The 24,642-nt window shown below is 46.2% G+C and overlaps 5 protein-coding genes across 12 annotated transcripts; 4 read left to right on the top strand and 1 right to left on the bottom strand.

Annotated features, from left to right (window-relative positions):
* The first annotated feature begins 1,125 nt into the window (after positions 1–1,125).
* Positions 1,126–3,444, top strand: trmt12 (tRNA methyltransferase 12 homolog). Of its 3 annotated transcripts, none has more exons than XM_057042933.1 (7): positions 1,126–1,286; positions 1,483–1,547; positions 1,635–1,833; positions 1,909–2,062; positions 2,175–2,284; positions 2,467–2,624; positions 2,899–3,444. In XM_057042933.1, the coding sequence occupies exons 1-7, from the start codon at positions 1,271–1,273 to the stop codon at positions 3,283–3,285; spliced, it is 1,089 nt and encodes a 362-aa protein (XP_056898913.1). In that variant the 5' UTR covers positions 1,126–1,270; the 3' UTR covers positions 3,286–3,444. The 3 variants fall into 3 exon arrangements, with proteins under 3 accessions (XP_056898913.1, XP_056898912.1, XP_056898911.1); XM_057042932.1 differs by having other exon boundaries at positions 1,379–1,547; positions 2,473–2,624; XM_057042931.1 differs by having other exon boundaries at positions 1,127–1,286; positions 1,379–1,547.
* Positions 3,445–4,756: 1,312 nt separating this feature from the next.
* Positions 4,757–12,223, top strand: sytl4 (synaptotagmin-like 4). Of its 6 annotated transcripts, none has more exons than XM_057042914.1 (18): positions 4,757–4,994; positions 5,080–5,142; positions 6,256–6,379; positions 6,596–6,811; positions 7,367–7,476; positions 7,688–7,799; positions 7,870–8,037; positions 8,204–8,285; positions 8,377–8,461; positions 8,565–8,659; positions 8,732–8,830; positions 9,156–9,334; positions 9,680–9,782; positions 10,098–10,259; positions 10,458–10,560; positions 10,635–10,743; positions 10,812–11,020; positions 11,353–12,223. In XM_057042914.1, exons 3-18 carry the CDS (start codon positions 6,261–6,263, stop codon positions 11,493–11,495), a joined length of 2,094 nt encoding a protein of 697 aa, XP_056898894.1. In that variant the 5' UTR covers positions 4,757–4,994; positions 5,080–5,142; positions 6,256–6,260; the 3' UTR covers positions 11,496–12,223. The 6 variants fall into 6 exon arrangements, with proteins under 6 accessions (XP_056898894.1, XP_056898895.1, XP_056898893.1 ...); XM_057042915.1 differs by having other exon boundaries at positions 4,759–4,994; positions 7,873–8,037; positions 10,455–10,560; XM_057042913.1 differs by having other exon boundaries at positions 4,761–4,994; positions 10,455–10,560.
* Positions 12,213–16,762, bottom strand: srpx2 (sushi-repeat containing protein X-linked 2). The gene is made up of 11 exons (XM_057042926.1): positions 16,615–16,762; positions 16,413–16,482; positions 15,273–15,350; positions 14,955–15,146; positions 14,704–14,880; positions 14,248–14,371; positions 14,053–14,174; positions 13,548–13,727; positions 13,350–13,483; positions 13,159–13,280; positions 12,213–12,700 (listed from the first exon to the last, which is right to left on the bottom strand). The coding sequence occupies exons 1-11, from the start codon at positions 16,699–16,701 to the stop codon at positions 12,520–12,522; spliced, it is 1,467 nt and encodes a 488-aa protein (XP_056898906.1). The 5' UTR covers positions 16,702–16,762; the 3' UTR covers positions 12,213–12,519.
* A 563-nt stretch (positions 16,763–17,325) lies between these two features.
* On the top strand, positions 17,326–22,122 carry tspan7 (tetraspanin 7). The gene is made up of 8 exons (XM_057042935.1): positions 17,326–17,605; positions 19,129–19,317; positions 19,413–19,487; positions 19,873–19,968; positions 20,222–20,377; positions 20,469–20,552; positions 21,326–21,413; positions 21,562–22,122. The coding sequence occupies exons 1-7, from the start codon at positions 17,519–17,521 to the stop codon at positions 21,392–21,394; spliced, it is 756 nt and encodes a 251-aa protein (XP_056898915.1). The 5' UTR covers positions 17,326–17,518; the 3' UTR covers positions 21,395–21,413; positions 21,562–22,122.
* Positions 22,123–23,064: 942 nt separating this feature from the next.
* On the top strand, positions 23,065–24,581 carry mid1ip1l (MID1 interacting protein 1, like). The gene is made up of 2 exons (XM_057042936.1): positions 23,065–23,225; positions 23,391–24,581. Exon 2 carries the CDS (start codon positions 23,462–23,464, stop codon positions 23,954–23,956), a length of 495 nt encoding a protein of 164 aa, XP_056898916.1. The 5' UTR covers positions 23,065–23,225; positions 23,391–23,461; the 3' UTR covers positions 23,957–24,581.
* The last annotated feature ends 61 nt before the right edge of the window (positions 24,582–24,642 follow it).

Here is a 24,642-nt window from a genome sequence, read left to right as displayed (position 1 = left end):
GTCTCCAGTATTTGTGTATGTAATGTCATATTTTTGGTCTGTAGAAAAGTTTGAAACAAATACCTAATGTATTCAGATCAGAAGTCAGAGCATTCTGTTCCCTATTATGTTCAGAGGACTGTTGAGCCCAGTCAGTTGAAACCTGAGAAACAGTAAACAAGGACACACAAAAAACGCAATTTCATTTGCTTAGAAGTATATTTCCATGATGTGATTCAGTAAATATTGGACAGAAGGCGGTTCTCTTTTCTAATGCTTGTTTGTGTCCTGAATGCTGTGCTGTTATGAGTTCAGGGCAGGTAAAATAGTTTTACTGTTGCCTCTGTGTAAAGAACAAGGTGATGGTTACAGCTCAATATCTGCTCAACCACGTCATATAGTAGTCTTTATAGCCTCCCTGTTGCTAGAGACATGTTGCTTCATCGGAGGCACAGGGGAAGAGTTAAACCATAAATGCTACAGAGAGTAAACATTCACAGCTCTGTCTGTCTTAGATTTATAGAGCAGAGGTAGACACATGGCTGTTGGTCACATGTGATGTTTTGACCAATCTAAAAATGCACTTCCAAATGTATCTGTAGCTGCAGATCTATAAACACAAAAGATCATTTTGATTCTTTTATTCTTCTAAAGCTATACTGCACCAAAAGCCCCTACACACACCGACTACAATTATAAAAGGCCAGGATTAAATTAAAAGAATAATTTGGATCATAATAAATAGTTTATAAAGAATTAAACATTTGTCATTTGTCATGTCAATACATTTTTTGTTTGCAGTTTTTCCAAAATAAATAAAACATAAATAAAACAAAATGAAGATCTGTCCTCTAAATTGTGAAGTCTGATCTTTGATCATAAGTTTGTAACTGTTATTGTTTTTATTGATAGAAGGCGATCAATACATGCCCAATGAAATAATTAGTTGTTGAAAGTGTCTTTATACCCAATCCCAAATGATAATGTAATGTATACCTAAATTAAGTAATATATAATATCCACTAAATACAATTATTTTCATCACACTGAAGTGGAAAGCTTGACGCTAAATCTGATGTAATATTGCCACTTGACAATAAAGTTTTACGAATTGAAAAATCCGTCTTTCATAACATGCCGGGTAGAAACAAGCGTGAGAGGTTCCTGAGTGGTTTCCGCTTATATGTAGCTGCATTAGCATTCGCGGACGGAACTTTTTAAATATAGTCTATTTTATTAGATTTTTCCCTTCAAATGGACACTGTGCCCTGTCTTCGTGTGTCTCAGCATCATGCACAACAATTCAGGTAATCGGGCATTTTGTGAAATAATTCTGAACCAAGAGTAAGTTGGTTCCTTGTTAGTCGGGATCCAGGAAATTTTTTTTGTTTTTTTACAGGCGACTCTTACAGTCAAACAAATGTCTTGATTTGAATCTACGTTTGTTGAAAGACTCAGCCAATACTGTCCTTCTACCCATTTTACCATCCTGTCTGTCCCAAGTTGATCTTCCATCTCTGAGGACTATGGTGTCTTCAGAAAGTGTCTGTGAAATTGTTTGGCGTCAGGTAATAAAACTAAAAATCGGGTTTACATTTAGTAAACAACAAAACTTTAATAAACTCCTTTTGTGTTTATTGATGGCCCATCTTCAGCCTCCCCTGCAGTCAAAAAAGAGGAGCGGACAAGCGCCTTTTCATAAGCTAGAGCAAATGCTTCGGGAACTTGTGGAAAACGGTGGTGAAGGATGGACGGAGGAACTGAGGAGAGACCTCCCTCACAGCTTCCAGAGGCATGGGGACCTTATCCTGCTTGGGGACAATTGTTTTACCCTTCCACAGTGGAACACGTTTGGTACAGCCATCAAACCTGTCAAATTCAGAATTATCACTAGTGATAAGTGCAAGCATTAATGAGCCTTTATTCTAGATGGTGATCTGCTCTGGGCTTCTGTGGCCAAAGCAACTGGTGCAAAGCGTCTGGCAAAGATGAGTCGAATATCAAAGGATGGATTTAGGTCTCCGATAGTGACGATGCTGTTGGGAGAACACAGCTGGGTCACGCATGTCGACAATGGGATTAGGTAATGTCTTTATTAACTGGACACAGCCACAGATAGACAAATATTAAGAATGTGTAGTCTGGATAATGGTAATGTATTATCTAAAGTTAATGGTGCACTATGTTGCCTTCAGGTACGAGTTTGATGTTACCAAATGCATGTTTTCGGCTGGGAATATAACAGAGAAACTCCGTGTCTCTCAGTTTGACTGCAGAGGTGAAACAGTGGTAGATTTGTATGCAGGTGAGATTATTGTTTGATCCTCCCTATTATTTTTATTTTTATACCAAAAGGTAATAAATAGCAGAAATCTTACTGTATGCAATATGGTGTTTGATCCTTTGGCATGATGTTACTCAGTAATAAGATATTATAAGAGTGATTTAAATATTGATATGTAGCCATCTTAACTGTATCTTTGTCAGGAATAGGCTACTTTACTCTTCCATATCTGGTACATGCGAAGGCCCGACACGTTCACGCTTGTGAGTGGAATCCTGATGCTCTCAGAGCGTTACAGAAGAACCTGGTGACCAACAGGGTATCTGAGCGCTGCACCATTCACCCAGGAGACAACAGAGAAGTAATTTGATTTTCATATGTTCCACTATTGTTAACATCGATGTGTATCGCCAATAATACTACAACGCTGAAATGAGTCGCTGCGCCCTCTAGTGGTTGCCATTATGTGTTTTAATTTGGAGAAATAAAAAAACAATTCTATTTCTATTACTTATTTATTTTAGACATTTATTAAACACATTAGGTCCATGGCTTATATCCTTTGTATTTGATTTACAACATCTTTTTTTGTGAAGAGCTTTTTATATACTTTTTAAAAACTTTTTTTCCCCTAGCTTCATCTAAATGACATCGCCGACCGTGTCAATCTGGGTCTCATACCGAGCTCCGAGGACGGCTGGCCAGTAGCCTGTCGCCTGCTGAAAAGGACAACCGGTGGCTTTTTACACATTCACCAAAATGTCACCTCCTCGGTCCCAAACACAGCGGCTGCCCCAGAAGACAATGATGTCACTCTGAGAGGGAAGACGGCTGATCGAGAGGCGTGGCAGGCCTGGGCCCATGACACAGCAAATCGCATTTCCTGTATTTTGGGGGGCATCACTGGTGCACAGTGGATGGTGCACATCAAGCACATCGAACAAGTGAAGTCGTACGCGCCCCACGTCCACCATATTGTGTTGGACCTGGAATGCAGGCCAAGAAACGATCATCCAGCCTGATGCCTTCAAACATTCCACTGCAAACACATACATGCAACAGTGTTTTTAGAAACCTTTATTTAACCAGGGCTGGTCCCAACATGACAGATTCGATTTCTCTTGTAAACACCATCTACAATGTAGTAAATTATAATTGCAAATAAAAGCTACGGAGCCAGACTAGCAGCATTATCTGTTGCTAAGTAACAGGGGTTTTGGTATGCTAACATGCTAAATAACAGCATGTTAAACTATGATTCAAACTCTTGTTTGCCAATGTTTATTCAAATTCTGGCACATGTTTTTCTCTTTATTTATAGCTTATAGATGTGGGGGCTAAAGACAAACACAACACTGATACCATCCATATAAGGCTCAGACTGAATGTTTTCACCGCTGGTGTGGAAATAATGTGAATCATATGAAATACTCTTTACAGTCAGTGGGTCAGAAACTAATTGAGCGGCTTTCTAGGGATTGAACCCCCAAATAAGGTGTTATCCTCTGGATAATCTGTCCTTCCAGCAGTCAAATCTGCTCCCATCACAACTGTTGCTGACCAAAAATGAATGCTGGGCAGAATCTCTCTGGACCATCTGCTGCGCATAAGGGAAGAAAGGTGGAAAGTCATATAAATTATGGATGTTGCTAATTACAAAACCAAAATCAGCCCTCTCGGTGGCCCTGCAGATGGACAACATGTGGCCAATTCCTCAGTTCTAGCAGGTCACCATGGGTGTAACGAATACAATTTAATATGGTTTTAATCCATTTGTGGAGCCAAGCAGTTTCCAATGAGTGCTCAGGCACAAAAGCAGCACTTTGAGCCTAATTGAGTTGCAACACAATTATCATTGATAGACACCCTTGTGTCCACACTACAGCTTGCTCTTCAAAATGGCTGCTTTTGTCAGGTTTCCTGTGCTAAAGTGGAGCTGGAACACAGATGGTGTTATCTTGTCTTAACCGGAATGACAGCTGGAGTCTTTGACATAGCTGATTGGAAGCTGAGCAAAACTGGGAATGTTTGGAATGAAAAAAGAAGCTTCTTTAGCTTTCGCTTCCATGTCTGGTTGGTGTTTCTGGTGTAAATAACTATTTACATACCACCTGTGGCCAAAACAGATTACTAATTAGTTTTTTTTTCTACATGGAAGCTTTTTAACACACTAAAACAAGAATCCTACAAAGAGAATAGGGAATCAACAGTTTATTTTACTGCAACATACCACCAGGGGGCGCACAGCAGGATTTCGCTTTACACGGATGCTTTTAGAGTCTCATGCATATTTAAATGAATAACGCTTTATTTTTAAATTAGCAGGTTTGCTTATTACCATACAACTCTATAAAAGCCATAATTACAAAGTCAACAATGGGGAACATTTAAGTTTTAGTTGGGGTTTTTTTTTGTGTGTTTTTTCTTTTTTAAACGTTTCCAGCGTTGAGCTCTGGGAGCAAGCCAGCTTTGGAAACGGTGGGAGGGGGCTGTGTGTTTGGGTTCGTTCCATTTTCCACATCCAGCCATTCAGGGATCAACACACTGAAGGAAATTCACCTGTCATGGAAAGTATGGAGAGCGGCGCTCCTGTCGGACGCTGCAAACTTTCCTCATCTTCCGGTACTTCTGCTCACAACTCCTCCGACGCTACCGCGGAGCAAGGCAGCACTTTGGAGGCGACAGGAGGGCAGCGGGGCAAAACAGAGATGTGCTCATAAAGCAGGGGGCGGTGAGCGGTCCATTTTAAAGGCGCACGGCTGCGGTGGGGCTTGTGCGTCGCCGTTTTAAAACCGTTTTGTTGTGTTTTCTGGCAGAAATATCAGCCTTTCTTCCGCAGTGACGCCGCCAAACGGGAACAAGTCGACGTTCAACAACAGGTGTGTGCAGTTTTCCTCCCTTTTCCTGCTTTATATCCTACTTCCAGACTTCACATTCAACCCTTTTCCCCTAATTCCCTTTAGAAAAAATGGTTTGTTGCGAATCCCAGCGGTGCGTTTCTGAAGCTCCGTTTGCGCACTTTTCCTTATCAGTCTTGATTGACTTTATATTCTCAAGCTTGGGATGCTCGTTTTAATAGTTATGTCGATAAAGGTCACTTAAAGTAATGTTCCAGCCTTTTCTTTGCACATGGCTGCGTGTGCCAGTGCCACGCTGCTGCGGTTTTTCCGCTCTTCCTCCGTACTAAGTTACCATTGTGGGTTGTTCCTTTTTTCTAGTTTCTGTTAAGCAAAACATTGCTCCACTTCGTGCTTTATCTCCTCGTCATCTGGCGCGGACGCATGCGCCATCCCCCCCCCCCCCTGCAGGCTACCGAGACCTGGTCCCGTAGACAGGCGGCCGCAGGTATTCAAACTATGAGGGAGGGGGGATGTCCTTTTAATGTTCTTTCAACCTTTTCCTGCGGTTTAGAATGTCATGTTTCATAACAACCCTCTTTAAATCAATTAACAAGTAACCTAATTCAAGACTATAAGCAGGTCAGATGGTGCTGATCTCCACCCAGTTGTCTTAGAGGGTGGGAACACTGTGAGAGCCAAGTTCATGTTTTCTTTTCTTTTTTCCTTTTTGAAACAACCTTTCACCCGGCCGCAGGCTCTCTGTGGGATCTCTAAATCCTGTAACATCCTGGTGGCTATTAGTCACTTTTCTTGTCATCACTGGCCGAGCCAAAAGGTTGCTGGGGTTTTTAGTTTAATCCCAGTCTTCTCATGAAGACTTCTCAAGATAGTTTCATGTTTGCATCTGGATTCCAATGGGATCATCAGACAAACACGGCAGGGCCGAGGACTCTTGAAGTGAGCCAGATGACGGGATTCTGAACATCACATCATTCATACAAGACCAGCATCTGGTGGCAGTTTGGACGTCAAACATGGGCGCTAATATAGAGATTTCCTCAAATATTTAATGGAAATATCCTGAGTTTCTTCAAAGCTTCGCGAGGCAGGGACTGAACGCAGGTAACCCACGCCGAAGGTTCTCGTTTCCAGGCGCCATGCCTCAGGCCGCAGAGGCCATCAACCTGAGCTTCCTGTCCGAGTACGAGCAGGAGCTGATCCTGGAGGTGCTGCGGCGGGACGAGGAGCTGAGGCAGGCCGAGGACCGGCGCGTGCGGTGAGTGGAGAGCAGGCGGGATCGGCCCCAAGTGGGCAGCTTGGGTCCATTTTCACCTGCATGAGTTGGAGAACGCCGCAAAATATAGTTCAACCAGTTCAACCCGCATAAAGACGATAACTGAACATTGAAAAACCACGAATATCCATTAAACATCCAGTAGGTGCAGATTTCTGCGTTTGTTTTTCACCTCTTTCCATCCTCTCATGCCGTCAGGAAGTTAAAGGGGGAGCTGCTGGACGTGAAGCGGAAAGGCGCCAAACGCGGCAGCGGCAAATACAGTCCGCGCAGCTGCGGCAGGTGCCTGGAGCCCCTGAGCATCCTGACTGTTTTCTCCAGCCAGTGTAAGGTGTGCAACCACGACGTGTGTCAGAGCTGCCGGACCGTCTACCCCAACGGCTCCTGGCTGTGCAGCGTCTGCGCCAAAGAGTCGTAAGAGGCTGCTCTTTTCTCTTCCTTTAAGCTAGATATTGGTGGTTTTTCAGCTCGGGGTGTTTGCGTTGAGCAATATTAGCTGGTTTTTTTGCATAGAACCTCTGTTGTCATGTTGGGAAAAGGATTATCATCCCGGGGGGGATGGGGCGGGCAAGTCTGTGGCCGTTGAATGATAACGTGGCAGCCGCAGCTATGAGCTCATTAACTTGTGGCTACATGTGTCATAGCGTGTGGCATGAAAGATTCGCCCGCCTGATTCCAGGTGATGTTATCACTCTGCTTGGGTGGAATTTTACTTTGGGTTGTGTAAGAAGCTCAAGCTGCCCATTAGGTGGGAGCTTCCAACGCTGCTTTTATACGGTGAATTTTTAACAAAATAAAGGCAGTTTCAAATGATTAACATTATTATAGGACCCTGAAGCTTGCAACAGTGCTGTAGTGCTGTTAGCTATTAACTAATGCACAAATGGAAGCTGCAGTTGATTTATTTTATTTATTTATTTTTATTTATTTATTTATTTAAAGAACAAACCCACTCCTGCTTGATTTCAGGGATCTGAAGAAGCAGACGGGGGACTGGTTCTACGATCAGAGGGTGAACCGTTTCTCGGCGCTGCCTGGACGCGACTTGGTTAAAGTCTCGCTGAAAAAGAAGGTTCAGTGTGAGTACAGGAAGAGGAAGTGTTGACCGGGAATTTACCCCGATCTTAGGGCGAGCTCAGAAAAATTTGGCGAGCGCGGTGTTGATGAGCAGCAGCACTGAGCCCAGTCCGGATCCGCAGTAACCTGACCCTGAGCTTTTGTTTGGCTGTTGCGGAAGTGTCGATTTACCCGTGTTGTAAAGGTCCTTAGATGTTGTCTGTGTGCCCCCAGCTAAGCGTGAGACCACTGGGGAAGCGATTCTGAGAAGCGCTGAAGTAAATCCAGGCCTTCCCGTCCCCCTGCCACGAAATAGATCCAGGGATCCCCCCGGCGGCATCAAAGGGTGCGCAGCTTATTTCCTGCTGGGGCGTTAATATGCAATACTCACGCCTGCGTTCTTTTCTGACTGACAGCAGTTTCAGTGAAAATTCAGGATTTCACGCTTCCCGGGAATCGGTCGAATCAAAAGAAGAGAGCTGGGCCAAGCCCTCGCAAAGTGACACCGAGTCGGCAGAGAACGGAAGCATAATCAGCAATAAGACGGGGACGGAGTCTGGCTGCGTGACCCCCGAGCAGCAACGGTAAGCGCACGGCATTTATATAAACGGGCAGCACCTAAAACGACGTTGCCGAGACGACCACAGGGCATATTTTCCAAACTGATTCATAAAGAAAACAGACTTGATCGTTCCCAGGAAATGAAGCAAACGGGAGTTGAGTTTGTGTTTGACTTGTGTGACCTCGCAGGAGAGACGGCCGGTTGGTTCCTGCCAGCCCACCAGGCTCCGGCATCGCCACCGCCGCCGTCCCGCCCAGAGAAGCGGACTCGGTACGCTGCTTTCAAGCCACACAGACGTGTTTATCTCCAGATTTCAGACCCTCCTCTGCTCACCTTTGCTTCCCCCCCTTTGTGGTGCCAGGAGGCGTCATCGGCGCGTCCGAGCCTGGATCTGGATGTTGAAAGGCTCTTTAAGAAAAGCATCAAACGGGACCCGCGGGCCAACGGTTAGTGCTTCACATGGCTGCGCTCTGTTTTCCATCAGCCAGTGAAAGAGTTTAGCTGATGTGGGTTGATCGGTGGGTCTCTCTTATTTTATTTTTTTTAAAGAGTATTTATCAACTCTAGACCTACGTGATGGATCTGCCAGGACAGGGGCCTCGATGGGGACGAGGAGCCGCTCTGTACCAGGATTGGATACACGGGTAGGGGAGAAACCAGCCGAGCCACTAAATGTAGCCTGCACCATCCTCAGTCGGGATGTTTTACTGCTGTAGGAAGATGGAGAGGAGGAGGAGGAGGAGGAAGATATTGACAAACTGGTCAGTTTCCATAAAAGATCAATGGCGTCCAGCTCGTCCAGCCTGTACTCGAAGGTAGATGATCCCTGACTCGTCTCGCGGCTCGTTTGAGTCTCGTATCTGAACAGAAGCAGTTTGTGTTTTGCAGAGCGGAATCTTTCATCTGATCTGTTGATCTGTAGCTTCAGCGCAGCCCCGTCACTAAAGGAAGCGCAAAAAACAGCGTTTCCATAGTTGCCAAAACGTTCAGGGAGGCGGATCCTTGCCTATTTGTTTAATCTGGCGTGCCTTCTGCTGAGCTCTATTAAATTCTCTCCCAATTTTAGGGCAGATCCTTCAGAATCACTGCAAATCTTGGTTGTTGCTGGTTGAACTTTGGGCCGTGTTGCCGTTTCCGCAGAGTACGCTGGGCAGCCTCATGAGCATTTACAGCGAGACGGGCGACTTTGACAGCGTGGAGGTGAGCGGAGACGTCGTCTTCTCCCTCAGCTACGACAACACCACAAGCAGCCTGCAGGTCTTCATCAAGGAGTGCCACGGGCTGGCGTACGGTGACGCCTCGCGGCGCCTTTCCAACCCGTAAGTGCAGAAAAACTAGTAGAGCTGCTGCGCTATGCTAGCATTGCTATGACAACACGGTGAACCCCCACCATGGCCATGCGCCTTTTAAAGTCCAGACGACAAAATTTGTTGCTGTTTGTGGGCGGAGCCCGACCCTGTCTGCACGCACGCGCACGTGCACACGCCCCCGTTGATGTGAGCGCTTTGATCGGAGATATCTGTGTTTACAGCGGTCTCAGTAATCACGCCCCCGGGGCCATAGCCGGAGCTTCACAGGAAACTGGCTGTTGACATGTTCTCACGGCGCTTAGGCTGAAAGCACCGACGACCCCCTCCGGCCTGACGCTTTTCTGTTTGTTTTAGCTACGTCAAATGTTATCTGCTCCCCGACAAAACGCGCCAGAGCAAGAGGAAGACCGGCGTCAAGAGGAACACGGTGGACCCCGTCTACAACGAGACCCTGCAGGTGATGCTGGATCAGCCGCCCCTTCTCTGCTGATATCCTTGTCCTGTTGACTCGCCGTGCCTGTTGCAAACAGTGACCACACCCACGGAGACCTCAAGATTGATATTTACACTGCAGATTAAAATAGCTTTGTCAAATATTGGTTTTAGTCTCGTAGCGCAGCGTTGAGCTCACCCACAGCGATAATCTGCTGCAGAGGAAATTAAATAGATGAAGGGGTCCGTTTAGAGAGAGAGAGCTTTTTAATGATCCAGTCAAAGACTGCGTATGAAATCACGGCGTTGACACGGAGCTGTGATCCATCCTCTCCCACAGTATTCCATCAACCGCTCCCAGCTGCTCACTCGCTCCGTCCTGATCTCCGTTTGGCACCACGGTCGGCTGAGCCGCAACACCTTCCTGGGCGAGGCGGAGATTCCTCTGGACAGCCGAGACCTTGAGTCAACACACCTGGACCGCGTGGCGCTCCTGGCGAAGGTGGAACATTTTACACGTTGCAGATCAACAAAACAAAGCAACGCTCTTTGATTGCTCAATTTTCTTTTATGGAAGCTGCTGTGTTTTTAAGAATTTTGGCTAAGTGAGGCAGCGTGGCACTGGCACACGCAGCCATGTGCAAAGAAAAGGCTGGAACATTACTTTAAATGACCTTGGGCTGGTCTGTTCCCACAGCAGGACGCTGCTCCTCCCCCTTCACTTTTCAGTCACTACAAAGGAGAGCTGGTGATTTCCTTGAAGTTTATCCCCCCTAAGAAGTCGCCGTTTCCCTTATCAAAAGGTAAAACTGCAGCTTTGTCCGGTTTAAAGTGCCGTGGCCCTAATTGCCCGACGTGTCCGCCAACTCCAACTCAGGAAAAAAGGAGGAGCTGGAGGACGGAGGAGAACTGCACGTCCTCATCAAGGAAGCCAAAAACCTCGTTGGGGTGAAACTGGGGGCAACGCTGGATACGTTTGTGAAAGGGTTGGTCACCATGTTTGCCCTCAGAGCTTTCTGACTCTCTAATCTAACCGTTGTTTGTGGCTCGGCAGTTACTTGTTCCCGATCAAGGCGAAGAGCACGAAGAGGAAGACCAGGCTGGTGAAGAAGAACCTCAACCCTCATTACGACTACATATTTGTCTACAAGGAGCTCAGTCTGGAGCAGCTGCAGGAGATGTGTCTGGAGCTGACCGTGTGGGATAAGGAGACTGTGGTGAGCAACGAGTTCCTGGGAGGAGTCCGTCTAAGCTCTGGCAAAGGTATTTTATTGGAATCTTCTTGATTGCATCCACTTGCATACAAGATGCTTTTTATTTACGTCCTATGCATCTTATGGAACGTACCAGATCAGGACACCAGGCTGGGATTTATTCTGACATCTGTCATCATGCACATCCAGCCTAAGAGCAAAATGTGAACTCGGACTATTTTTTTGTTTCAGCAGCAATATTGATGCAAATACAGACATGTTTAATTTCCAGGTGAAAGGATAAATACGTTTGTGCAGCATTTCAGGATTCATAGAGCATCCATGATCTTTACACTTTGGCAGCTCTAATCTTGAATCCTCTATTTAATATTCATTGCACAGGCAGAGTATTAATAGGAAAAGAGGAGGTGGAGATGGACTCAGTGGGAGAGGAAGTGAGTCTGTGGGAGAAGATGATGCAGTACCCGGACTCGTGGGCAGAGGGCACTCTTCCGCTGCGATCCACCATGAAAAAGGGCAACTGAGGACAGGACGGTGCCGGGGTCCTCTCTCTCTCCAGGGACTTGAATGAGGAGAAATCGAGAGGCGGGAATGTGGATTAGTTTTGCTTTGAGCCGCTCGGATGGGACGTTTGTCTTGAGAGACTGAGCAGACTGCAGCGACGCCGGTGACCGGTCTGCTGCGTTCCTTCAGATGTTTATGTTGGTAAGCAAGGGATGCAAGACGGCGGTATCCCACTCATATATTATATATATGATATTTCTGTGTCATGTCTAATTAAGTATCATTTTAGCCTCCGCGATCGAATGAACGGTTTAATAAAGGAACTTTTACATATTTAGGAAATCTTTCTGCTTCTCCGTCTTGATCATCTGGTGCTCGGTGTACAAAACTCTGAATGCAGAATCCGTGCATTCAGTTTCAGCCTGTCTACTTAAATCCTAACCCCCTCCCCCCCATACGGAAATCAGAATGACTGACAGTTACCTGTTTACAGTCGGGGCCATCTGCTTGACTGCAATTTAAAATCAGCAGCTTTGGATTCTTTCCTTTCTAATGATACACGTCCAAAACCGACGGATACAAAGTCTCCGGTGTTGCCACGGTCGCTTCATTCTACAATAATTTCACCCTGTAAATAACAAAGACTTGTCTAAAAATAGTTCATGTTTATATAATTGCATGATTTGAACTGGTCAGATTACCTGGAGTTATATTTTCAGGCAATAAAAAAGCAGTCGAACAATAGAAACACTGGTTTGTCTTCATTTCTGTATCAACTTAAATGCCAGAAAAATAAGGGGGCAAAAAAATGAACTTTACTCTTTAAAATGGGTTTGGTGTCACTACTCAAGTGTGAGAATATAATCAGGTGATAATTAGATTCCTAGACAACAGTGCCAGCACTTCAGTGTTACGGTAATCACATTTCAACGCGTCAACATCCCCGTCCCCTCGGGACCCGCTTCCTGCTTGATTGTCCTTCTTTGTCCCGTTTAAGTAATACTGATGTGTTTATCCCCATGGCAACCGCGGAGATCTATCCAATTAGTCGCAGAACTCTCTGTTGAGCTCGAGCCTCTCCCGCTCTTCTTCTTCCAGCAGGACGTCATCGGTGTAGGCGAAGAGCTCCTCTGACGACATCGGGGTGATGAAGCGCTCGCGGTCGACGCCGCGCTCGTCCAGCAGCACCATGCTGAAGTACAACCTGGAGATCCTGAAGGCTTGTCTGCAGAGAAAAGGCTCGATGACGCTCAGGAAGACGCTCAGACGCTCTCAGAGCGGAGCTAAAGAGAGCAGGGACCTGTGGCTGCTCACCCACCTTCTGCTGCTCTGAAACAAAGCGCTGCCAAATGAAATTCTGCTAACTAGATGCTAATTCTGGACATTTCCATGGCACTTGGGTCTGGTTGGACTTTGAAGCTCAACTGCTCATTTATTGAACAGCTTTTGGTTTTGTTGTTCAGAACAACTGATCTTATTATAATTACAATCAGACGATCCAGCAATGAAAAAGTAACTGATAATCAGAAAATTATGAATTTACCACATGTGGTGAAAAGTACTACAATGACGAACCCTTTTCCTGTTCACTCAAGGCCTTAATCTAAGTAGTTTTTCCAGTTTCAGTGATTTAACCACTCTGAAACCCACCGTGAGCAACACGACCAGTGATGCTGGAGTTACCTGAGACCCTCGATGACATCCGACTCCAGCGGGCTTTCTTTAATGCGACCCGTCTCCTTTGGCGGCGAGCCCAGGAGCTCGATCAGCGTTATGCGTCGCAGGTCCAAGCCGCAGTCCGACTTCTGAACGGGAGGAAGAAAAAAGGGTTGAGAGGGTTAAAGTCTTCTGGGGAAGGTGTGAACCAGCCTCACTTGTATCATAATGTTCTGCAGCTGGTAGTCTGGGTCAGACAGGTCGGGCGCCGACAGGATCAGCAGTCGCCTCTTTTCATAGAACTGATCCAGGAGAGCGCCGAGCGTCTTCACGTCCGCTTTGATCTCCAGCGCTGCAAACACACAAAGTCGTCATCCCGCCTTTCTTTGCGTTTCCCCGGGTTGGCGCGGACTCACGTTCACACCGGGGGGGCTCCCCGTCCCAGTCGCCGCTGAACTGGCAGACGCGGCGGGATACTCCCCTCAGCTCATACCCTCCGTCACAGCGGTATTCGCACGTCGCACCGTAGTTGTTTCCATCCGAGGTGCAGGTGACGTAACCGTGCAGAGGCGCAGACATGGTTGGGCAGCGTCTCACTGGGCGCAGCAGCAGAGACGGGAGACAAGAACACTACTGGGATTGTTTGGGACTTGTGGAAGGTGGTTTCAAACAAATTCAAACGGTTTTATTGGTCAGGATTCTGACCTGAATCTCAGAAATACAAAACAAAATTAGGATTTATCTTAAATTCAATCTTCTGACCTTGATCACAGCTTAAACATTTCTGACAAATCCACATTTTTATCAAAAATGATTTTGAAATAAGGGCCCAAACCATAAAAACCATCAAAAAATGTTGGATCTAATCATGAGCCACGATGGTAAATGAAGTACTAACTTCACCTGGAGGATTAAACTTACCCTCAATTCGCACAATAAACTTGCATCCAGCTCTGTTCCTGGCCTGATCGTACACTTTGTATCGGATTATGTTTGGTCCCTCTTTAAATTCCGTCCCCGGCTCCTGGCCGACTAGGGTCACTCTGTGGAGAGACGACCACGGTCAGCCACAAGAGTTCTACTCCATCTGATGGGGAAAGAAAAGGCGAGACGTACTCCAGCGATTTATCAGCAGTGTCTGATACCACCGGTGGGTCCCAGGTCACCACGGCGGTGAGTTTTCCAGGTTCTGCGGCCTTCAGTCTGGAGGGAGGGCACTTGATCCTGGGAGGATCCATATCTGAAATAAACAGGCGGATACTTAGGAGAAAGGAAGTTTGTTAAAAAGACAACCTGGACCCGGTCCAGAGCTCTGACGAGGAGGCAATAATGCTCGTTTCTCACGTGCATGTGAGTTTATGAAAGGACAGTAGGAACTGTGAGGCTGCTGCGCAGGTGGACCGATGTTGGAGTTGCATCCTGGCTGTGACTGACCAACAAAAACGGGAGGCGTTTCTCATTTCTGCCAACATTCTTTCAGGTTTTGCAGCAAAAAGGTTAAAGACTCGCTGCTAATCCCACCGGCGAACAGGGCTGCGGCCGCGCTGATGCTCGCCGATTCCTTCGGCTCACCTGTGCACACGGGCTGCGCTCCGCTCCACGACCCCCCGGACAGACAGGTGCGCGAGTGTTCCCCCTCAAAGCGATATCCAGGGCTGCAGGTGAAGTCGCACCTGGAGTCCACTTCAAAGCCACGCGTGCACGTGTACCTTCCGTGTGGAATGAGGTGCAGCACGCGGCAACGCATCTCTGAAACGGCACAAGCAGAACATCGTGATGCTCGGCAGCAGGGTCCCGTCAGACGTGTCGGAGGTTCCACGTACTGCGGCAGAAAGCCGTCCCGGACCAACGGCGGGTCGGGAGGCAGCGGATGGAGCTCCGGCCCAGCAGTCTGTATCCTCTGTCGCACTTCATCTCACATCGGGTGCCCAGCGTGCTCCTGTAGCGGCCCCCGCGAGGAGAGTAGCAGGTGGCCTCCCCATTGGTCAGTCTCACAGAGTGACACCAGAAAGGGTCTGTGCACCAAGCAGCAGCGTTATCGCCTGACAGTCGGCATCAGAGGCCTGATTTACGTTTAGATTCATCTCAATGATTCTGCTGCTGTGCAACGTTAGCGACAGCGCTATATGATTTATGATTACTTTTGTAGTCCAGCTGAGGAGTCTGGTCTTCTTCAGTGAAGTCACTGTAGGTTTCTTCCACCACGGTCCCCATGGCAACTAAAACAAACAGAAAAGTTTCTTTTGATCATGATCACGAGTGTTAAATAGATCACACACGAGCAGACCTCCAGGCACATGAAACATCCCCCATTCCATAGCTTCCCTCCAGGTTTCATTAGCTGAAAACATTCCAGTAAAAAGACCCCCGGACACACAAGAATCTGGCTGTTCCCTTGAAGGGTGGCACTTGGTTTCAGTTGCTTCAGGCAAGTTTAGAGACATGTTCATCTCACTGTGAACTGAGCTGACTTGTTTACAGCGTTCTTCTCTTCATTTGGTGCCATGAATCACTCTTATTACACAAGACTTCCCTTTATTCGCCATCTTCTGTGCTCGGCATTTGCATTCGAGACACTTTGAAATCCTGAGAAATGTCTCTGCGAGTGGAGCTGAGCACAAACTTTCCAGCGTGTCAGCCCTCCTCCTGCTTTACTTTCTGTGATCATAAGTGATGCACAATATCCATACTTCAGTAGAAACTGCTCCAGAATTGCTGCCTCAGCATTTTTCATCTCATGAGCCAGATGTTCCACTCAGCAGAACTTCACAGCAAGCCCCCAAAAGAAGAATTAAAGTCATCAGTCTGATGGTCTGCAGTGTTTAGGTTGCATAACTCAGATAATTTTGCTGACTAATTAGAGTTACATGCACTAACATCTCTTTAAGATGTCCTAAAGGAGTTTCCCTCGGTAACTAAATAGGAGTAAACACAGCCAGTTAGAATCAACTGGATCACCCGGAGGGTTGAGAAAACCATGAAGTGTTCAGTTTTGACATGTATCTTCTGTTATTGTCAAGATTCTGAATAGCTGCCTGCTGGAAAACGTTGCGAAAGAGCTTAAAAACCCAGCTAATATGCATTTAATACAGCTGTTACTGCAGACATTTAGTCGATTTAGGCTATTAGCTTGAGAAAAGAGTTCATGATGAGATTTACCACAGATTAAATAGAGTTTTTATATCAAATAAAGGCATCAAAAGGACGTGGGAACGTGGATATCCTTTTGTTCTACTCTTAATTTACTTCAAAGACTTACTTTACTGTATTTACACACATACCTGTGGAGAATAGAACGAGCACAGCTGCAAAACGTGTGATGGGCATGTCAGAACCGCAGGGATGAAACTTCTGGGGAAGGAAAATAAATGGTTTTTTGCGCCAGCTGATGCAGATCATCCAATAAAAGTTATGGTGGAATCCAGAGAAAAGAGGCAAAAGAATTTAGATTTCCTCTCCGAAGACAAAAAAGGTTCGGCTCACCAAACTTTCCTTTCTGTAAAGTCGTGATCCTTTCACGTCCTCCTCTTTAGAACCAGGCGGTGGCGCTGTTTCCACTTCCTCCCACATAGAAACGGAGTTTTTGCAACTTATGGGAGGAACGTATGAATATACGAAGAAACAGAAATAAATGGTGTCTTTTGGAACGTAAAAATATGGTTTTATTTGCCATTTATAAATCAAATTGTCGCGTCAACTCAGACTAAAACCTTATCAAGCTAGAAAGCGCGTGACAGGAAACCACACGACTGCTCTAAAATAAAGGCCTGACCTACATTTGTAGTAAAGGTTAAAAATAACCGGGATGAAAATAAAAAACAACCAAATACATGAGCAAATGCATACAAAACAATTCACTTCTGGTGCAGAAGGAGGTTAAAAAGGTCTTGAGTGATACAGAACCCGACTTCCAGAGCCAAAGAGTGAAATTATAACTTCATTTTGAAGAAGTAATGTTGTCCACCTTGTGGTATCGTGGATAATAAAGCTTTTCATAAACACACTATAATGGATCCCCAGCTGAAATCAAATAAAAATAAAGTTCGAAACTGCTGCGCCGAAGGTATTGTTTTATTTTGAAAGTTCCATATTATTTCGGGGTGGTTGGTGACTGCCACTTTAGATCATATGTAGTGCACTTTTCTGTTTATATGACCCCCCAACAAGCAACATTTAATAAAAACCCGCTTCTTAAACGGTCGAAACGGTTCGTTTTATCCTCTTTTCCCGTTTCTCCTCCCGTCGGGGGACACCGACGCCACTTCCGCCTCCTTTTTGGAATTTCACCCGAAGCTTTTTTTCCCCTCCTTTCGGCTGCAGGGCGAAGAGCAGAGTTTCACCCACTTCGTTTTCTTTTGGGATTAAAGTTTAGAGCCATCTGTCCAGCATGTCACCACCGTCTCGGCGGCTCCAGACGAAGCCGGTGATCACCTGTCTGAAGACTTTTCTCATCTCCTACAGCTTGATCTTCTGGGTGAGTTGGGCTGCCACCAAATGGGGGAAACAACAAGCTAAAGGAGCAACAATGGGCTAAAAAAGGCTAGCTAACCTCATCTTTCAGTCACCCGGGGCTGGATTAAAGTCTGGAAACACACTCGGGTGCAAAGTTGCAGGTTTGGTGTGAAACCAAGGAACCACTTGTTGAAGATTGTGGCCAGATGAATGTTTTTGTACAGAAGATTCCGCTGCGGGCTGTTTGCGGGGCTGAGGGATTAAACACGACACATCTCACAGGTTAATGTTTGATTTGACAAATCTCTGCTGCACCGCAGCCAGATGTTAATCCGATCCATCCGGATTTTCAGGGGAAAACTGTATGAAACAGTGTTTTGGAAGTGTTTTTTTCCTGGGAAAATCTCTGGCAGGCCGGGATGCGCGCTTTGGTTTTTCCTTTCCCTTTTAGCGAAGTGCCAAGTTTTTGGTTTTAGTTGAATAAAAGGTAAAAATGTGGCATATAAAGGCGTAAACTGGCGTTGTAGCACTCTTTCTTTTGTTCAATGTCTTTATAGAATTACTGGTTGAATACATTAATCTGGCTTGTTCTGTTCAACCTCTGCATTTAAAATAACGCACCAACATTAAATGTTGCAGAATTTAAGAGGTTTTTATTTTCATTTCAAATGATTTTATTATTGCCTGTAAATTAAGTAATGGCTTAAATGCTGTTGCTGTCACTTTCTGTTCTAATCCCAGTCTGTCTTCACCATAGTAGAAGGATCTAAAATGCAGGTAGCCTTTGACTTAATAGACTATTTTAGCAGAAATGCTGATTAATCCCCTGATTTTCACGTCACACAATGTTTTGACTACAATCACCCGAGTGACACTATTTTTGCCCATTGTCAGGCTGATTGCACCTCTTTTAATATCGACCTTTTTGCTTGACAGTTACATTTTTGGTATTTTCTGTCGGTTTAATTAAGTTGCGATCATTTCCTCCCTGAGTTTGAATAATTTCCCACCAATTTTGGTTAAAAACACGTGTAAAAATAGTTGCAGCCACGTTTGCATGGATGCAACGTGTCTAGAATCCATCCCTGGGATGCTGCGCGGATGTGAGCCCCCCCCCCCTCCGTAATAAGCGGAGCCTTCTGGCTGCAGCTGCAACGCGAAGCGCAGGTCAGTGCTTCCACCTGGACGATTATTACTCACGGCTGATTGAGCCGAAGCCGCACGTTGGCGTAACGACCCGTGTGGGCAGTGCTGCTGCAACAACACTGAGAGTGTTTTAGCGGGGGAGGGGCCCAGGTGAGACTTCTGTAACATGCCGATCGGGTAATTGTCTCAACCATCTGCAGCATCTAAATTATAATAGCTGTGGATCGACGCTGTGCAAACCAAAGCGATGATTCAGAGGCCCTCGGATCTCAAGTGTTACTCAAACCTTGTGATCACTGACCCGAGCGGTTCCGGGGCTTTCCGCTCGGGCCGCCGTGTCAGACCGGCGGCTCTGTTAAACCATCTCCCGTCTCCCTCTCTGTGATCTCTGATCTTCAGTTCACAGGCGTGATCCTGCTGGCTGTCGGCGTGTGGGGGAAGGTGAGTCTGGAGTCCTATTTCTCTCTGGCATCGGAGGAGAGCACCAACGCGCCATATGTTCTCATCGGGACGGGGGCCGCCATCATCATCTTTGGCCTGTTCGGCTGCTTCGCCACGTGCCGCGGCAGCCCGTGGATGCTCAAACTGGTCAGTGCCGCCGCAGCGCGGTGACGTCTTTTGACTTCCCCTCAGCTGAACTCTCAAATCCGGTGTGTGTGTGCGTGTGTGTGTGTTTCCTGCAGTATGCCATGTTTTTGACCTTGATGTTCCTGGCCGAGCTGGTCGCCGGCATCTCGGGTTTCATCTTCCGGCACGAGGTGAGCTAGCCGTCCAAAGCTTTGAGATATGTGGGGGAAAAAGGTCCAACTAAGTGCTAAAAAGGATCCTTGTCCCAAGGAAATTCCAGCATCACCCAGTAATTTCCAGAAGAAAACTCAAGGACAGACAGCAGCCCTTTGATGTGGTTGTTATTCTGTTTTCCTCCCTTAAGTTTGCTCCCTGCGTTCTTCCTGGATTATGGTGCCAGGAATGACAACTATGACATCATTTGCCTCATATCTTGTTGCAACCCTCGAGGCTAAAATGTAGCATCACGATACTCATCTTAATGATGCTTGTGGAGCCTTTTTGGAACCATATTTCACCTGTTCTGTTGCTGCGTCACGTGGATTGATGGTTGGGTTATTTGTTTTGATTCTCCAGATCAAGGCTAAGTTAAAGGTTGCCTTCAAGAACGATCTGAGGTCCTACAACAGCTCCGACAGCAGCCGCTCTGTGGTGGACACCATCCAGCAATCTGTGAGTGGGAGGTTTTCTGCCTCCCTAATGGTGTTACTCTTATCTGTGTCACCGTAGGCTAACAACCCATGCAGCACTTGTTTGCACAAGGACATTTTAAAAGGATAAACAGCGGCGCTGCGGCACTTATCGAGCTCCTCGCTCGCGTCACCGCACTTTGTGTTGCCATTAGCTGGTCCCAGGGATCTGCAGTTGTGTACCGTCCTCATTTATTCCCGAAAAACACTTTCGTTTTGTGACTGTTTCTGCGTAGCTGTATTGCTGCGGGGTGAAAAACTTCACGGACTGGAGCGAGACTCCTTACTTTCAAGACAAAGGCATCCCCACCAGCTGCTGCAGAGACCCCACCAAGTGTTCCCCAGAGACTCTGAAAGACCTCGACAAGGCTGCCACGGAGGTTTACACGACGGTCAGCTCACAGCCTCGGCCCGAACCAGGTTTATGAAGATGCCAGCTCACAAAACTGCAGTCTTAAACTGCTTTTATTTATTTAATTCCAGGGCTGCTTTACACTGGTGACTAATGTCATGGAAGCCAACCTGGGAATCATCGCTGGGATCTCATTTGGAATTGCGTTCTTCCAGGTACCTTCCCCCTAAAGGGGGCCCTGCTGTTTAACATCAGCTTTTTCAAATTTCTCTTGATTTTAGTGGAACTGGACTCTAACTGGTCAGAGCGCCACCCTCTCTCATAAAGGCATAAATGCACCTGTTCCAGAAACCCCCTCCCTGTGCCATCAGTCTGCAGCAGCTGCACACAACTGGATTTGATAGGTTTCACTCTCCGTTGAGCACCAGTCACATGTCGCGCCCGCTCAGCCTTTTCCCCTGGGATTCAGTGTTGCTGTGCAGCATCTTTTCTGCGCCTCTTCTGGCACAAATGTGAACGCGCAGCTGAAGACACATAGTTCACGTTCCACTGCTTTAAGTAGCTAAAGTTCACATACAGTGAGACAGTCTTTGTTGCCCCAGTGTTATCCAGTTGTGTGCCGCTCTGTAATTGCCTCTTATAGTGCACTTATGGTGATAACCAACAATATAAATCCCAGATAGAGGGAGTCAAGACAAACATGACCCCAAACACTTGTTGATTTGCTCGACCATCACATTGTAAAACTGTGCGACTTTAACAATCGGGGAATCTCACTTAATCTGTGCATTTATCATTGGAACGGGTTATTCATGATCACGATCATTAGCACGTGACGAACAGCTGGGAGCATCAGCGTCTGCAATGTTTATTACTGATTAAAAAGGAGCAAAGGTGCAGAAACGGGGTCACTGAAGCTCCAATGTTCAAGGATTCATTTGTATTTTGGAGCAGCCTGTTATATTGATTTTCCCTCTCTCGTTATTAGCTGATCGGCATTTTCCTGTCGTGCTGCTTGTCTCGGTACATAACCAACAACCAATATGAGATGGTCTAAAAGATCTGACCTTTGCCAGGTGAGGTTCATCCAAAATATTCAGCAAATTAACCTTGTAGTCGGGAGTAGAAGTGGCACTTTTTTAGCAACCCAAATGCTCTACAGCTAGACGTTAGCTTTAACGCTGCTGCCTGATCATGTCTAATGTGTGTCTGGTGTGTCTGCAGGTTCCTGAGGGGAAGCTTTTGATGTGGAAAGAATTGAAAGAGTCTCCTGTGATTACCTTTTTAATAAACTATTTTAGCAAAGGGAAACACACTCACTGCTGCTTTTATCCAGCACAACAGATGAGAACCAAGCAGAAGGGAAATGTATAGAAAGGGAGGCCATCTGCAGTGTAGTTTGACCAAAAGTAAAAAGGGACCTGGACGTTTCAGGGAATGGCTTCTCCTGGAGTTTAATCCGTCGTTAATCCTTTTCGTTGTCATTGTATTTCTTTGTAAAATGTAGACCGCTTATTTTGTTGTAGTTGAACTTTAGCCTGTAGCCAAGTAAATGGAGTGTATGTATTGTCATAAATGTTAACCTTTCTGCAACACTAATTGGATGGAATCTGAGACTGATGAGGTCTCCACCCTGAACTCAAACTTGTCATAGTGCAGGACTTTATCCTGTTGGTCAGTATTGGTAAAAGTGCGAGCTAATGTCACGCAGTGTAGCTTTTTTTTTCTACCTGTGAATGCATGTGAAATATTTCGGAGGTAAAAAATAAAGACGAAAGTATGTGATCAGTGTTGTCTGTATGTATATACGTGTGTGTCATTGTTTATCTGAAAGGACCTGATCGTTCTGGTGTTGATTTTTGGCCTTCTGAGATCCATGAAAAACAGTAACATCAGTATGAGCAGGTTTAAACGTAACATATTTCTTCCTTAGCATTTTGTTAATATGGTAGTGTTGCTATGTTTCTGGATTAAATCACTTTAATTTACTGTGGAGTAGCATTTTGTGGCCGAATATTCTTTCCTCAATAATCCTACTGTACTCGTGGTGCCTTCAGGGAGCTGCTTAAAAATAGTGTCTTTTCAATCAGTTTAAGCTGAGCCATGATGTCGTTTCTCAGTGGTTCTCAAGCAGTCCAATGAGTTATATAATCTCTTCAATTGTCATCAAGTTCAGATTGTATTTGTCACGTCCACATGTGTGAACAGGTGGGAGACTCCTGTGGCAGGTGAATCGCATTTTGAAGCTCGCCTGCGCTACATGGGCAGTCTCGTTATTTAAAATTATGTTAATTATGTTAAATAATGTTGGTGTGCGCTGCCAGAAGGCCGATGATTCATTGGGAATAAAACATTAAAAAAGGGAGCTCATCAGCGGACACAGCATGGACGCTATTGCTATGTTTAACCAGCAGGTGGCACTGTGGTGTAATTAATAACATTTTAGGCGTCGATTAAGAACTTCTAGGGGAAATGGCGACTGTTTGAAGTGTGCTAAAACTTTCAAACTACTGGAGAAACACAAACGCATCACTGTTACCATAAGGCAAAAGAAATGAGCAAAGAAAGGTTACAGATACGGATGTTTGCGCACAAGCCAGACAATAACATTTATATTCTAAGTACCAGCCGTGATCTGAGCTCCTATTGGTCTGTATTGGATCAGATCAGTCCAGGGACCGCCCACTTTACCATCGAGGACCAATCATCTCCCGACATTTGCGTTTTGGGTGGAGTCTTTCGCAGACGTCTCCGACCGCAACCGGCTCTGTGCTATAAAAGCCGAGTGTAACAGACAAACTGTCGGGGAAAATTCTGAGTTTTCTTCCCGGCTGGACGCGTTGGAAATCTGGTTAAAGAGGGCAGTACGCAAGGAACGCTTCCCGAAGGTCAGTGTTTTGTTTTATGGGATCAAAAAGTGGAGGTCGGATAATTTGATTCAGGCATTATAATACAGCAAGATCTAGGTTGTGGATTTATGGATTATGGCCCAATTTGGTGCCACGGCGTGTGTGGCCTGATTACCATTCGTGGTCCTCCTGTGTATCGTGCAGATCCTTCAGCCGTAACAGCACCCACCTGTCAGCCCTCCGCCATAACGAAACCAAACCGCAAAGCCTTCAAAATGATGCAGCTCAGCAGCGACTCAGCCAGCAACAAGCACTCCCTTATCAACGTCATGCACCGCTTCATGGCAGCTGCCAACAACATGGACGAGACCATCATGGTGCCCAGCCTCCTCAGGGATCTGCCCCTGGAGGAGCAGGCGGTGGGAGACGTGGAGGCCAACAACAATAATAACGAGCCACAGTGTCCCAACAAGCAGAGGGACATGTACGAGCACTACCTGCTCCTCAAGTCCATCAAGAACGACATGGAGTGGGGTCTGCTGAAGGAGATGAGCAGCGGCACCAGCTTCTTGGAGATGGCGGTGAAGCAGCAGGAGGAGGAGCGGGAGAAAGTCACCGACGTGCCTCAGGATGAAAACTCTGACCTGGAGCACCAGTTCCACTTCCACCTCAGAGGACTGTTTGGAGTTCTGTCCAAGCTCACGCTGCAGGCCGACCACCTGACCAACAGATACAAGAGGGAGATCGGAGGCGGGAACTTCCTCAGATAAAAGTCGGCCTTTATTGTCCCCAAGGTTCTTTTTTGTTTTTTGTTTTTGTCCCTCTTTAATGCTAAACTTGCACAATAGGGGTTTGTGGAAGGAGAAGGCGGCCTCGGCCTGCAGAATAGCCACATTGTGACTTCACTCGCCCCCGCAGAGACACTCCCAACATCCCCCAGCAGACGTAAGCCAGTGACACCTGCACGCGTCCCCTCTGCCTGTAGGGTCACGGACACCCCTGTGCTCGGTGGAGGTTTATTAAAGTCCAAATGAAGCACAGCTCTTGTTTAACCAGAGACCTGCACTTTGTCATTTTTTTCATTTTCAAGTTTGGTTCTGAATTTGGCACCAGAATAAAAGTCGCCGGTAGGAGAAATTGAATGCTGGTTATTCTGTCCCTCCCTCTTAAATAATTTTAATGCTGAGCTGAAGGGCTGTTATCTGCAGAGGTTTTAAACGGTTCCACTTTATGACTGCAGCATGGCGTGCCTTGACTCTTTTATAGCCTCGTGCCCTGTTCGGTTACGTCTGCTTTAACAGTTCAACCTGTGGAGGAAAAACTGTCATTGTATTGAAAGCCAATTTTATATTCAAGCAAAAATGTAAAACTGAAATAAATAATTGGGAACTTTTACATTTGCTTTGTTTGTCGCTGTGTGCAGGAAATGATGCCATCCTGGTGCCTTCCTCTTTAC

This window comes from Takifugu flavidus, chromosome 9, assembly GCF_003711565.1.
Source record: "Takifugu flavidus isolate HTHZ2018 chromosome 9, ASM371156v2, whole genome shotgun sequence".
NCBI classification, from domain to species: domain Eukaryota; kingdom Metazoa; phylum Chordata; class Actinopteri; order Tetraodontiformes; family Tetraodontidae; genus Takifugu; species Takifugu flavidus.
Note: the sequence above shows the minus strand (reverse complement) of the source record. Positions and strands in the feature narration are given on the sequence as shown.